The sequence below is a fragment of the Capricornis sumatraensis genome, chromosome 13 (assembly GCF_032405125.1).
Source record: "Capricornis sumatraensis isolate serow.1 chromosome 13, serow.2, whole genome shotgun sequence".
Taxonomy (NCBI): Eukaryota; Metazoa; Chordata; class Mammalia; order Artiodactyla; family Bovidae; genus Capricornis; species Capricornis sumatraensis.
The window spans coordinates 58,424,692-58,439,175 of record NC_091081.1 but is presented as its reverse complement, the minus strand read 5'-3'; the positions used below and the strand labels follow the sequence as shown (position 1 = coordinate 58,439,175).

General features: G+C 39.6%; 1 protein-coding gene across 2 annotated transcripts in view; it reads left to right on the top strand.

Annotated features, from left to right (window-relative positions):
• The window catches only part of SLC18B1 (solute carrier family 18 member B1), a 35,406-nt gene that overhangs the window by 11,271 nt on the left and 9,651 nt on the right, over positions 1–14,484 (top strand). For both annotated transcript variants that reach the window (XM_068984826.1, XM_068984825.1), the window contains exons 3-7: positions 1,873–1,968; positions 2,285–2,358; positions 3,069–3,216; positions 5,358–5,514; positions 11,970–12,106. In XM_068984826.1, coding sequence (XP_068840927.1) covers positions 1,873–1,968; positions 2,285–2,358; positions 3,069–3,216; positions 5,358–5,514; positions 11,970–12,106 — 612 coding nt within the window. The remainder of the gene's footprint in view (positions 1–1,872; positions 1,969–2,284; positions 2,359–3,068; positions 3,217–5,357; positions 5,515–11,969; positions 12,107–14,484) is intronic.

The following is a 14,484-nucleotide window of genomic DNA, read 5'->3' as shown; positions in this document are numbered from 1 at the left end:
GAAATAGGCACACCATCTGTGATGTCATCACTGCAATCAAAATACTAAACTTATTCAGCACCTCCAAAAAATCCCTTAGGTTTTCTTGTGGACTTTTTTTTTTCTTCTTCTTCTTGTGGTGAGAACATAACATGAGTTTAACAGAAAATTTATATCTAAAGAGCTATAATTCCCCACTGCCCCCTTCCCAAAGTCCCTGACAACCACCATTCTAAGCTCTGCTTTTATGAATTTGGCTATTGTAGATACTTGATACAAGCGGAATCATGCAGTGTTTGTTCTTCTATGAAGGCTTACTTCGTTTAGTGTCATTTCTTCAGGATTCATCCATATTGTTGCAGATGCCAAGATTTCCTTATTTTTGAGATGAATAATATTCTGTGTTATATATATACCACATTTTCTTTGTCCATTCATCTGTTGATGGACATTTGGGTTATTTCTATATTATCTTAGCTATTTCTTAGTTGTTTCTGTATTATCTTAGCTAGTGCCACAGTGAGCATGGGATTGCAAATATCTCTGAGATGCTGCTCTTAATTCTTTTGGGTATATACACAGAAGAGGGATTGTTGGATTGTATGGTAGTTCTGTTTTTAATGTTTTGGGGATCCTCCATATTGTTTTCCATAGAGGCTGCACCATTCTGCATTCCTGCCAACAGTGTATAAGGGTTCTGATTTCTTCACCTCCTCACCAACACTAGTTATCTTCTGTGCTTTCAATTATTTCTCTCTATCCTAACTGGTGTGAGATGATATCTCATTATGATTTTAATTTGCATTTCCCTGATGATTACTGATCTTGAGCAGCTTTTCTTATACCTGGTGGCCGTTTGTATGTCTCTTTTTTAGAGAAATGTCTGTTGAAATCCTTTTCTCATTTTTACGTCATGTTCTTTGTGGTGGCTTTTTATTAATAGATTATTGAATTGTAGGAGAGTCTTACATATTTTGGATATTAGCTACTTATATGGAGATGGTTTACAAATTGCTTTCTCCTATTCTGTAGATTGCCTTTTCACTCTGTTAATCGTTTTCTTTGCTGTGAAGATTTTTAGTTTAGTGTAATTCCATTTGTTTGATTTGTCTTCTTGCTTAGGTTTTTGGTGTCAAATACAAGAAATCATTGCCAAGATCAATGTCATGACCTATATGGGAAAATAATCTAAGTAAGAGTAGACATGTGTATATGTATAACTGATTTACTTTTCTGTACGGTGAACTAACACAACATTGTAAATCAACTATACTCCAGTAAAAATAATTTTTTAGAAGTCCCCCATCCACCGTTTTCTTCAAAAAGTTTTAGCAGTTTCAGATTTTATGTTTAAGTCTAGTTTGCTTTGAGTTTAGTTTGTGAGTGCTATAAGATAGGGATCCAGTTTCATTCCTTAGCATGTGGATGTCCAGTTTTCCCAACATCGTTTGTTGAAGAGAATATCTCTTCCCCACTGTGTGTTCTTGGCACCCTCATGGAAGATGGATTGACCATGCTTGTTTAGGTTTATTTCTGAGCTCTCTGTTCTGTTCCTTTGATCCATATGGCTGTCTTTAGGCCAGTATTGTACTGTTTTAATTACTACACCTTTGTAATCTATTTTCAAAATCAAGAGGTGTGATACCTCCAGTTTTGCTCTTTTTTCTCAAGATCATAAAGTTAAGTGAGTGAATTATTTTCATGTCAGAGAACTAAGTTTTACTACCGTTCCCTTTCCCTTCTTGGCCTGTTTATTCTGAAATAATAATCTTTGAAATTGCTTTAGAGATAAAGGTTACAGGAGGATGATCCTCTGATCTAGTAGCTCCATTTTTTCCCATACTGTTGCTAATTTATCTTTCAAACTTTTTCTTTTCTGTTTTTTTTTTAAAGGCTGAAAAGAAAGGAGCCAGCAATACAGTTATTGGTATGATCTTTGGATGTTATGCTTTGTTTGACTTTCTGGCATCTTTAGTTTTTGGAAAATATGTAAGTATTAATTTTTTTTAAATGGTGTAATGAGTTATTCTAATTACAAGTCTAAAATTTCCACTGATGCAGAAATAACCGGCATCTTATGTTATGAACTGTGTTTCAGCTGACAGTTCCATTCTTATGGTTGATTGATTTTTAACTTCTTCCATGTTTGTAAGAATGCATGTTGTCATTCTGCTAAAGAATTACGTTTTGTTAACTGTATATATATTCCCCAAATCTTCTGTTTCCTGTTACAGTGGACTTGTTTATGTCACTGTAGACTTGTAGCAGTTATCAATTTACCACTTTTCTTTGACGTTTATTATAGCTTGTACAGATTGGAGCAAAATTTATGTTTGTAGCAGGAATGTTTGTCTCAGGAGCAGTTACAGTTCTCTTTGGGTAAGTCATGTTCTGATATGTTTGGGAGCCTGAACAGATTTCCTAATTTATCTTCAGTTGAAAATGTTAATGTTTTCTTTAAATCAATCATTACCATTGATTATCAAATGCCTGGCATATGAGTAATGGTGAAGGGCGTTGGATGGTGTGGTGAATGACATGAATGACATTGATCTTAAGAAAAAAATCTTCTAGGGGATCACCATTAAGTTGGCTGCTGAATCTGTTCTTTAGGACTTCTGTGACTTGAGTGACAGAAACTTAACACACTTTTCTGAGTCACAAATTTTTTTGGCTTAAGCAAAAAAGTGAGTTTCTTGTCTAAACAATCAGCTAAAGAAGATCGGAATGTAGATGTTAAGATAATGTTATCAGAAGTCTTTCTCAGGTTCCTGATTTTGCTTTTCTTTTTTTTTCGCTTGGGGAAGACCTAAATCTAAGTCTTTCTGCATAGCTTCTTGTTAGATTGACTCTACATTTTTTAAAGGCCTACTTAGTATTATTATTTAAGACATCAAATATGTCAGTAGAAAAGGACAATGAGGCTGTTATTATGACTCAAATGCCTCCTACTAAAAATATAACAAAGAAACTCTTAAAAATTCATATTCTAAAGTGACTTATTTTAATGATTGAAGTGTTACTGTTTTCAGTGAGTACAGTTAAATAAAATCAATTTGGCATTTGAGGATTGTCTTATTCTTTTTTAGTCTCTTGGACCAAGTTCCAGAAGGAGCAGTGTTTATTGCTATGTGTTTTCTACTGAGAATAACTGATGCAATAAGTTTCGAGGCAGCAATAACTGCGTCTTCTTCTATTCTTGCAAAGGCTTTTCCAAACAATGTGGCTACAGTATTGGTAAGTATTTTATACACTTTTCCTATTTTCCTTTTAGTGTAGCTAAATGTTTGCTTGACCTTTCAAGCCAAAGCTGGGGCCCATTCTTCTAGACCTGCTTTTTTTCTACTCTCTGTGTTTGTTACCTTTTACCCCAGTTTCTACTTTCAGCAGCAGGCTGTCAATAAATGTACCCTTAGTCTTACTTAGGTGCTTTTCCTGGGCTTACAAGCCCCTAAATGGGCAAAACTAAATACTCTTTTTTAACCTCTTAAAAAAAAAAACCTCCTTAGTAATGTTTGCTATCTCTCTGTAGCCTAGATTGTGGCTGGGCTGCCTGAAGCAGATTTATACTACAGTCCTGCTTCCACTTTTCCCAGAGTCATGGAAAGGATCTTAGAGATTGTCTTGAATTCCATATGTGCTTCTGTGCAGTGGGTCTGAGGACGGACTTCAGTTCAGTTCAGTTCAGTTGCTCAGTCCTGTCCGACTCTTTGCGACCCCATGAATTGCAGCACGCCAGGCCTCCCTGTCCATCACCAACTCCTGGAGTTCACCCAAACTCATGTGCATCGAGTCGGTGATGCCATCCAGCCATCTCATCCTCTGTTGTCCCCTTCTCCTCCTGGCCCCGAATCCCTCCCAGCATCAGGGTCTTTTCCAATGTGTCAACTCTTTGCATGAGGTGGCCAAAGTATTGGAGTTTCAGCCTCAGCATCAGTCCTTCCAATGAACACTCAGGACTGGCCTCCTTTATGATGGATTGGTTGGATCTCCTTGCAGTCCAAGGGACTCTCAAGAATCTTCTCCAACTTACTTTACCATAAAAATCCAGAGCCTGGTAGCATCATATTGACATACATTCTCATATATTGCCCAGATGCCTTGACACGGAGTATTAGTGACATAGCAGATTCTTGTCCCAGCTTTTAGCTGCTGCATTCTCTCCTCTGGACTCAGGCATTCCTGAAGGACTCCTGGTTTGTATATGAGAATAGGCACCACCCTCAGCTTCCCTGGTGGCTCAGAGGTTAAAGCATCTTCCTCCAATGCAGGAGACCTGGGTTCGATCCCTGGGTCGGGAAGATCCCCTGGAGAAGGAAATGGTAACCCACTCCAGTATTCTTGCCTGGAGAATCCCATGGACAGAGAAGCCTGGTAAGCTACAGTCCATGGTGTCGCAAAGAGCCAGACACGACTGAGCGACTTCACTTTCTTTTCTTTCTTTCTTTCTTTCACTTTCTTTTCTTTCTTTCTTTCTTTCACTTTCAGAGACCTCAGATCTAATCAGCTCAGTACCACGTTCCCTCATTTACCCATATTAATACTACAGTTTGAAAGTTTTGACCATCAGGTAAACTATTTGCTGTATAAATATAAATATCCACACTTTTATTAAGTATATACCCATATATATTTATGCAGTTAATGTAAGTACATATATCTGTATATGTATTGTATATCTGGATAAATTCACTTTAGGTTCTAAGCAATTTGTCATGCCATGCTGGCCACTGTAACAGATATACTATTTCCATTTCCAAAAAGTATATTTTTCAGAAGGGGTTCAGAAAGATGCTAGTCGGTTGACGTGCTCTGTAAAACAAGGTTTTGTGGCTGAACAAGTTTGGAGTAGGGCTTTGCTGTCCTGCAAGTTAGAGCTGGTCAGTTCACATTAGCGTGAGTTGTTTTCATTTTATGTGTGAACAGACTATAACATTTGCCCATTTTCCCACAGTACTGCTGATTTGTCCCATTCATTAACAGTTGCTGTCATGGTGCTTTTGGGAAATTAGTCTTTTGTCAGTACTTTTTCCCCATTATTCGTTTGTATTTTTTTCTTTTTTTGCTGCCCATAGTTTTTCATATTTTCATGTAACCAGAGTTATCAGTCTTCTTTTGTGTCTTCTGAGGTTTTATGCCATAATTAGAAAATTTGCTTCACTGTAAGGATTAGGAAAAAACTCTATATTTTATTTTTCTAGTGCTTTTATCATTTCAATGTGCATGTTTAAATTTTTGGTCTGTCTTGGATGTGTGTGGGTGTTGTGTGTATAAATTGTAAAGTGGATAGAATTTTTTTGAAAACTTTCCATTAAAGCTTTGTTCATTTTTCAAACAAAACATATTAACTCAATTTTCTTTTGTTTTCCCATTTTTAGGGAAGTCTTGAGACTTTCTCTGGACTGGGACTAGTGCTGGGGCCTCCTTTGGGTGGCTTTTTGTATCAGTCCTTTGGCTATGAGGTGCCTTTCATTTTTCTGGGATGCATAGTTCTGCTGATGGTTCCCCTCAACATGTATATTTTACCCAATTATGGTAAGACCTCATTTATTGCTCATTTTAAGAATCTTAGGGAGAAGGCAATGGCACCCCACTCCAGTACTCTTGCCTGGAAAATCCCATGGATGGAGGAGCCTGGAAGGCTGCAGTCCATGGAGTCGCTGAGGGTCGGACATGACTGAGCGACTTCACTTTCACTTAACAAAAAAAAAAAAAAAAAAGAATCTCAAATTTAAGTATTTTTATGCCTTTGTAGGAGACCAAATTTAACATATACACTCTTTCATTTTATATAACCAGTAATAGATTTGTAGTGTATGTGAAAGAATCAATTCTCTTATCAGAAATGTTACGATAGGCAATTAGTTTATATAAATTGTCATAAATTCTTTCTGACCTATAGAACTAGCAAATATTAAATTTCTTATCATAAAACATATGCAATGCCCACCAGATGTCTTCCTGAATTCTAAATTAAAGATTCTTTACATCTTTTAATGTAAAGAATCTTTCCATTATGAGGCACTGTGACAGGAGGACAAAGTTAGACCTGCCTTCCGCAGGTTTCTTGTAGCTGTGTGTGCAGCACAGCTCAAGTGTGAGGACTCTGGGCCACATCAGGCAGTAATGGGAATCATCTTGGCTTTGAAGCTTCATGCCCCGTAGGAGTCAACCTATCCCATAACAACGCCATAGGCACAGCTGCCAGGGTCTCCACGAGGCACATTCTGGGTACAAGAGTCCTCAAGCTCAGGGAGGCACAAAGCATCGAGTATTTATGGTTAGTTTATAGTTCCTTCTGTACAGATGAAATTTACCAGTCAGGGATTACTTTCATTATAAGCCAGATTGCCAAGTAATGGGAGTTGGCATTTTACCATTATCAGATTCCTGCTGCAACACAACCACCGAGTTAGCTGGAGAGCTGGAGGAGAGTCTGTCGTCTTTCTGTGCATATTGATGGTTGTTTCTGTAGTCAGGCATCCCGGACTGGCCTTCTGTTGGGTTCACAGGTGAACACTTGGCTATTAACTAAGAGACTGACACCAGGTCAGATTCTCTTGCAGTAGGGGAAAGGGTTCTGTTTACTCTTTATCAATAACATCATATAGGGGAAAAAGATGGCTTACTAGTTAATTGTGGGATGTGGCATTTAGAACTTCTGTGATTAAGCACTGGACTGGCCCCAGCATCAGTAATTCTTTGAGTCCCGGCCTGCTTTCCTCATCTCTGCCCCTCACTCCCACAACATGGTATCTTTTGAAGCCCCTCGAATCACTGTCAGCCTAGTTACTTGGTACTTACTTCTCTTTGTTCCTGTTATTCCTCAATTAAAATTTTCCTGCATCTTTAACTTAAAGCTCCAGTCATTGTTCATTTGCTCAGTCATATCTGACTCTTTGCAATCCCATGGACTGCAGCATGTCAGGCTATCTCCTGGAGCTTGCTCAAACTCATGTCTATTGAGTCAGCAATGCCATCCAATCATCTCATCCTCTGTCGTCCCCTTCTCCTCCTGCCTTCAGTCTTTCCCAGCATAAGAGTCTTTTCAAATGAGTCAGCTCTTCAAAAATCAGGTGGCCAAAGAATTGGAGCTTCAGCTTCAACAACAGTCCTTTGAATGAATATTTAGGATAGATTTCCTTCAAGATTGACTAGTTTGATCTCCTTGCAGTCCGGGGGACTCTCAAGAGTCTTCTCCAACACTACAGCTCAAAAGCATCAATTTTTCATCGTTCAGCCTTCTTTATGGTCTAGCTCTCACATCCATACATGACTACTCGAAAAACCATAGCTTTGACTATATGGACCTTTGTCAGTAAAATAATGCCTCTGCTTTTTAATACACTATCTAGGTTGGTCATAGCTTTTCTTCCAAGGAGCAAGCATCTTTTAATTTCATGGCTGCAGTCACCATCTCCAGTGGTTTTGGAGCCTAAAAAAATAAAATCTGTCACTGTTTCCATTGTTTGCCCATCGATTTGCCATGAAGTGATGGGACAAGATGCCATGATCTTCGTTTTCTGAATGTTAAATTTTAAGCCAGCTTTCTCAACTCTCCTCTTTCACTTTCATCAAGAGGCTCTTTAGTTTCTCTTCAGTTTCTGCCATTAGGGTGGTGTCATCTGTGTACCTGAGGTTATTGATATTTCTCATGCAACCTTGATTCTAGCTTGTGCTTCATCCAGCCTGGCATTTCGCATAATGTACTCTGCATATAAGTTAAATAAGCAGGGCGCCAATATACAACCTTGATGTACTTCTTTCCCAATTTGGAACCAGTCAGTTTTTCCATGTCTGGTTCTAACTGTTGCTTCTTGACCTGCGTACAGATTTCTCAGGAGGCAAGTAAGGTGGTCTGGTATTCCCTTCTCTTTAAGAATTTTCCACAGTTTGTTGTGATCTACACAGTTAAATGCTTTAGTGTAGTCAGTGAAGCAGAAGCAGATGTTTTTTTCTGGAACTCTCTTGCTTTTTCTATGATCCAACAGATGTTGACCATTTGATCTCTGGTTCCTCTGCCTTTTCTAAGTTCAGCTTGAACATCTGGAATTTCTCACTTCACATACTATTGAAGCCTGGCTTGGAGAATTTTGAGCAATACTTTGCTAGTGTGTAAGATGAGGGCAATTGTGCAGTAGTTTGAACATTCTTTGACATTGCCTTTCTTTGGGATTGGAATGAAAACTGACCTTTTCCAGTCCTGTGGCCACTGCTGAGTTTTCCATATCTGCTGGCATATTGAGTGCAGCATTTTCACAACATCATCTTTTACGGTTTAAAATAGCTCAGCCGGAATTGCATCACCTCCACTAGCTTTTGTTTGGCCCACTATGCTTTGTTTTGCTTCCTAAGGCCCACTATGTTTTTGTGAACAAAATGGTTTGGCAAGCTTTCTGTTAATCTAAGTAAGGATCTTGTATTTAGATGGAATGGGGAAAACTGATATATATATTTTTAAATCTCACAATTTATAATGTTAAAGCTATAAATATAGATTTAGGTGTTCAGATTAAGGAGTACCTTTAAAATTTACTGTTTTAGGAAAGCTTATAGGTAAGGCTGGAAAGTTAAATTTCCTTTTATTTTGATGATATTGGCAGAATTTTGTACTCTGTAAGTTCTACTCCGCTCATTTACTTCCTTTTAAACCCATAAACACTGTGGATTTGGGTTACTAAGAGTCAATTTCAGCCCCTTGCTGTCTCTTATCCTTTATATCTGCTTGCCAAGTCTCCTCTTCTGTATTGTGCTAAAGAAAAATCCTGTGCCGCCGCACCACCCCCCCCCCCCCCGCCCCACCCGGCCCCAGCCATGCTATTTGGCGTGTGGGATCTTAGTTCCCTGACCAGGGGACCAGGGATGAACCCATGCCCTATGCTGTGCAATGCAGAATCTTAACCATTGGACTGCCAGGGAAGTCCCTAAAGAAATATTTTTAAAACACAGTCATGTACATAACAATCCTCTTTTTTTAAACTTTTTAAAATTTATGTTTTTAACTAGAGGATAATTGTTATAGTATGTTGTGCGGATTTCTGCCATACAAAAATGTGAATTAGTCATTAGTATGCACATATCTCCTTCCTCTCGAGTCTCCCTCCCCCCACCACTCGCTCCTCCCACCCCTCTAGGGATGCCTGTGTGTGGTGCTCAGTCCCTTTAGTCATGTCTCACTCTTTGAGACCCTGTGGATAGTAGCCTGCCAGGCTGCCCTGTCCATGGGATACTCCAGGCAGGAATACTGGAGTGGGTTGTCATGCTCTCCTCCAGGGGATCTGCCCCACCCAGGGATCGAACCCACATCTCCTGCATCTCCTGTGTTGCCAGTGGATTTTTTTTTTTTAACCACTGAACCACTGAGGAAGCCCCCTGTAGGGATGACAGTCCTCTTAAGAAAAATGCCTTAATCCATGAATTGTGAGCTTTACCTTGAAAGCCACTAGAAGCTGTTGTTAGAGGTTTCTCAGGCAAGTCATATGAGCTGGACTGCCTCCCACTTCCACTCTATCTGACTCCGACTGATCCTTCAAAACTTAATTGTATGACCTCTTCTGGAAAGTTTCCCTGAGCCCTCTCAATCAGTGATCTAAATGCTGAGGCAGGAGTGCCGCAGTGCTCCGCATCCTTCCTGTCCCTCCGGACCTGAAGGCCTCTCCGCTTCCTTACCTCTCAGAGCAGCTTCCTGTGGCAGGCATTGTCAACCATGGAGTCATGTCCTCCAAGAAGAATGTATCAGAATTGGAGGAAGCAGAGAGATTGCTTAAGGAGGTTGGAAAAGCTCCCTGGGTGATTCTGCTGTGAGTCTCTAGAAACAGGTATCACCCTAAGTTTTCACTACTTGGGCTTCTTCAACAGCTTAGCTAAACTCATGATGTGTTCATTTTCATGGACATTCCTGTATGTTCTTATGGTGATAATCCCCTTTCCCACTCTGCATGCAGAGAAAGGGACTATTTATTTCATAATACTTTGTCTTATGCCATAGACCCATAATACTTCTATATACACAATAAATGTAATTGATTAAAGTTGATCCTTTATCATTGTTATTTTAAACATTGGCAATACACAATCCAAAATCCATAACCAGTCAAGTCTCCCTGCTGGCCTGCCTCACTGAGCCACATGGTGGGCTTAGCCCTTTTCTAAGTCAAATCAGTAGCGAAACAGGTTGGGTTCACGTTTGGTTCATCATTGACTATTTGGCTAATAATTAAGAAATTATCCCTCTTATCCCTCTTATCCTGACAAATATAGCTGGACCACACTTGATGCTTCTTTTGTTCTTTGCTTCCTACTGAATCATTATTTACCAAGAATTTATTACATAATGAGTTCTGTTGAAATGAGGATAGGTCAGTGCTGCTCTGGCCCTCAGAGCTTCATGGCCTAGCTCACTGCACAGTCTCCTAACTCGCCTCCTGTCTCTATTTCCCAGGAGACCACAGGTGTAGCTCTTTGAATGGCAAATCTGATTCTCACTTCTTGTTTGAAACCTCTAGTGATTTCCTGGGCTGCTTAGCCTACTTTACAAAGCCCTGCATCATCTTATCACTACATCCTTCTGCGGTATGATCTCTCCTCCTGACACTCCAATGTCCACCCTCCTTCTTTATTTTTGCTCCTTCATTTCCTCAAACAGAATACTTTCCCCTCGCTTTCGAGTCTCACAATGAGCCATTCCTGGATAATATGCCTGGGTTATTCTTTCCTCCTTCTTTGCTTGCTCATCTCAAGCTCATCCTTTAGACAGTAATTTAGATATTACTACTTTCATAGATTCTCTCCTAAACAGCTTTCCCTCTTTTTTAGGCAACCCTCTCATATGCTCCAATTGCTACCCTCCTAGCTCCATCCTGGCTCTCACCACACCTTTTGGTAACTTCTCTGTGAGGTCAGGATCTGAGTTTGTCTTCTTTGGCTTTGTGTGTCCAGTGATGTGGCATGATATCTGACTCAGCAAAGATTTTGTTGAGCACATTAGTTGGGAGATAGGAAAGTCACCCAACAATAAACCATGTAAGATGAAATGCAGTTTAGGTTGCTCAGTTACATGGTAATAGAGGTGAAATTTGCAGGATGCTTAGGACCAGAACGAGGCTTTACAAAGTGGCTAGAGATTGAAAAATTAGCAGGGGAAAAAGAAGGGAATTATAGGATATGATTGGAGGCTTGGGAACAACCATGCTTGATGCTTGGGACAATGCAGAAGTTGTGTTGCTGCTGGGGAAATGGCAGCACCTGAGGTTGGTGCTTCCCTATAGCTCAAAGGACTTTCCTGTAGCTCAAACGGTAAAGAATCTACTTGCAATGCAGAAGGCCAGGGTTCGATCCTTGGGTTGAGAAGATCCTCTGGAGAAGGGAATGGCAAGCCACTCCAGTATTTTTGTCTGGAGAATCCCATGGACACAGGAGCCTGGTGGGCTACAGTCTGTGGGGTTGCAAAGAGTCAGACACGACTGAGCAACTGACACGAGGTTGGCTCTCAGCTGACCTTGATGCCAAATTGAATGTACTCGTGATTCACTAACATCCCTTTCAATCCAGTGTTTTTCTGTAAGCAGAAAAAAATAGTCTTGTGTTCTTTGATTGACTCAGATTCCTCCTCAGCACACACACATTGTTGCCTGATAAAGTGTCTGATTTTTCCTACCACCAAGGGCAACTTCATGTGTTCTCTCTCCCATCTGGGGAAAGCCTTCTAGATGATGACCTATAACCAAGACCACTTCTCCTTATACTCTGATTCCAGTTGATTTTTTTTTGAATCTGAGAAATTATTTCTTAAGTACCTGGAAATGGCCTCTAGGTTTGAATAACTTATATGCAAATGTTGATAATGTGCAATTTTAGGCAAACTCAGAGGCATGGTTGTTTTGATTACTGGATAAAGATGGTGTTACCAATTTTACTTTTGAAAATAGACTGAAAGATTAAGTTCATCAGTGTTAATTACTCTAATTTCTTTTTAAATTTTTACCCCAAAGAGTCTGATAAAGGGAAACACTCATTCTGGAAACTCATCACTTTACCCAAGGTTGCCTTTTTATCCTTTGCCATCACCTCATTCAGCTCCTGTTTTGGCTTCCTTGAGCCTACACTGTCCCTCTTTGTTTTGGAGAAGGTGAGTAGCCTGGTGATGAAAACTCCCCATTGTGGTAGGTGCACATAATTGCTTGTTCTCAGGCCCTGCTTGCTAGAAAGTTCCGGGTGTGGCTGCAAGGAGGAGGCAGAATGAAATCTATACATCAAGAGAGCCTGTACCTTCCCTCTGTGATGTCCCTATAACTAGGGGTCTGATTTGTGTAAATGAAAGATGCCTTTCATCTGGTCTCTTTCTCCTAGGCCTCGCTCTAGTCATCATAGATCTGGCTTGGGCAGCATCCTGACTACTTAACAAGGATACTTTCCTCTGTTTTAATTCCACTGAGGCATTTGAGGTTCTGAGTGGCTCATTTAATGTGAGGTGTTCTTCTTTTCTAACAGATCCCCTCTGGATCCATTTACTTTTAGTCTATTGCATATATGTGAAAGACTATGAACTGTACTGATCTGAAATGGGAGAAAGGAACCAGGAGTCTCTATTTTTTTAATGCTGAAAATGACTGAATTTTAAAGTTGGATGTCATAGCAATTTGTTCTTTGATGTTTTTGAAAAACGATTATTAAGAAATAATGCAACAGAGTATATTACTGAGTCTGATAGTTAATTATACTAGAGAGTTAATCTGTGTTTATGAAGACAGAAATCTACTAGCTGCAGCCCATGTTCACTCTGAGGCCCCAGAATGAAGAAAGCACCATTATCAGAAATACAACCCCTTCAAGTCACTCGACAGTTTGGGGTATTCTACAGGTAAACTTGGGGACTGTAATTTTACTGTCAGGCCCGAGTTTTGGAAAATAATATAATATCACAATTAAGCAGTGAGCATATGAGGTAATGCATAAGAAAAATATCTTGTGTTTTCAATGACACATTCCATTCACATTATCAACAACGAGTCTGCTTAAGACTCATTTTTCTTCCTTTTAAGAACTCTGTCCAAATCTTGAAAAAATTGTAACAATCTTTCATAAACCCAGGTTGCTCATGTCTAATTTATAAAAATCTTTAGAAATGTACTTCCTTGTTTTTCTATCACATTTTTTTTTCCTGTTGCCCTTTTTCTGCCTTATCTGTTGTTTGAATTGACTTTTTACTGTCCCGTCATTGGTCGACCAGTCTTTTAGGGAAGGAAGGGGTCCACCCCGTTTTAAAATCAGAAGAGGATATTTCTGACTTTTATATCTTGCTACTGTCTTTAAAGGGCTAATTTTTAGCTTGAATTATGTCATAAAAATTGTTAAAACATATACTGACCTAAGTAGATCCCATGTGCTTAATTAAAGACTAGTTACTACGGACGGAGGTTCATGACATTGTACAGGAGACAGGGATCAAGACCATCCCCATGGAAAAGAAATGCAAAAAATCAAAATGGCTGTCTGGGGAGGCCTTACAAATAGCTGTGAAAAGAAGAGAAGTGGAAAGCAAAGGAGAAAAGGAAATATATAAGCATCTGAAAGCAGAGTTCCAAAGAAGAGCAAGAAGAGATAAGAAAGCCTTCTTCAGCAATCAATACAAAGAAATAGAGGAAAACAACAGAATGGGAAAGACTAGAGATCTCTTCAAGAAAATTAGAGATACCAAGGGAACATTTCATGCAAAGATGAGCTCGATAAAGGACAGAAATTGTATGAATCTAACAGAAGCAGAAGATATTAAGAAGAGGTGGCAAGAATACACAGAAGAACTGTACAAAAAGATCTTCACGACCAAGATAGTCATGATGGTGTGATCACTCATCTAGAGCCAGACATCCTGGAATGTGAAGTCAAGTGGGCCTTAGGAAGCATCACTATGAACAAAGCTAGTGGAGGTGATGGAATTCCAGTTGAGCTCTTTCAAATCTTGAAAGATGATGCTGTGAAAGTGCTGCACTCAATATGCCAGCAAATTTGGAAAACTCAGCAGTGGCCACAGGACTGGAAAAGGTCAGTTTTCATTCCAATCCCAAAGAAAGGCAATGCCAAAGAATGTTCAAACTACCGCACAATCACACTCATCTCACATGCTAATAAAGTAATTTTCAAAATTCTCCAAGCCAGGCTTCAGCAATACGTGAATCGTGAACTTCCAGATGTTCAAGCTGGTTTTAGAAAAGGCAGAGGAACCAGAGATCAAATTGCCAACCTCTGCTGGATCATCGAAAAAGCAAGAGAGTTCCAGAAAAACATCTATTTCTGCTTTATTGACTATGCCAAAGCCTTTGACTGTGTGGATCACAATCAACTGTGGAAAATTCTGAAAGAGATGGGAATACCAGACCACCTGACCTGCCTCTTGAGAAACCTATATGCAGGTCAGGAAGCAACAGTTAGAACTGGACATGGAAGAACAGACTGGTTCCAAATAGGAAAAGGAATATGTCAAGGCTGTATATTGTCACCCTGCTTATT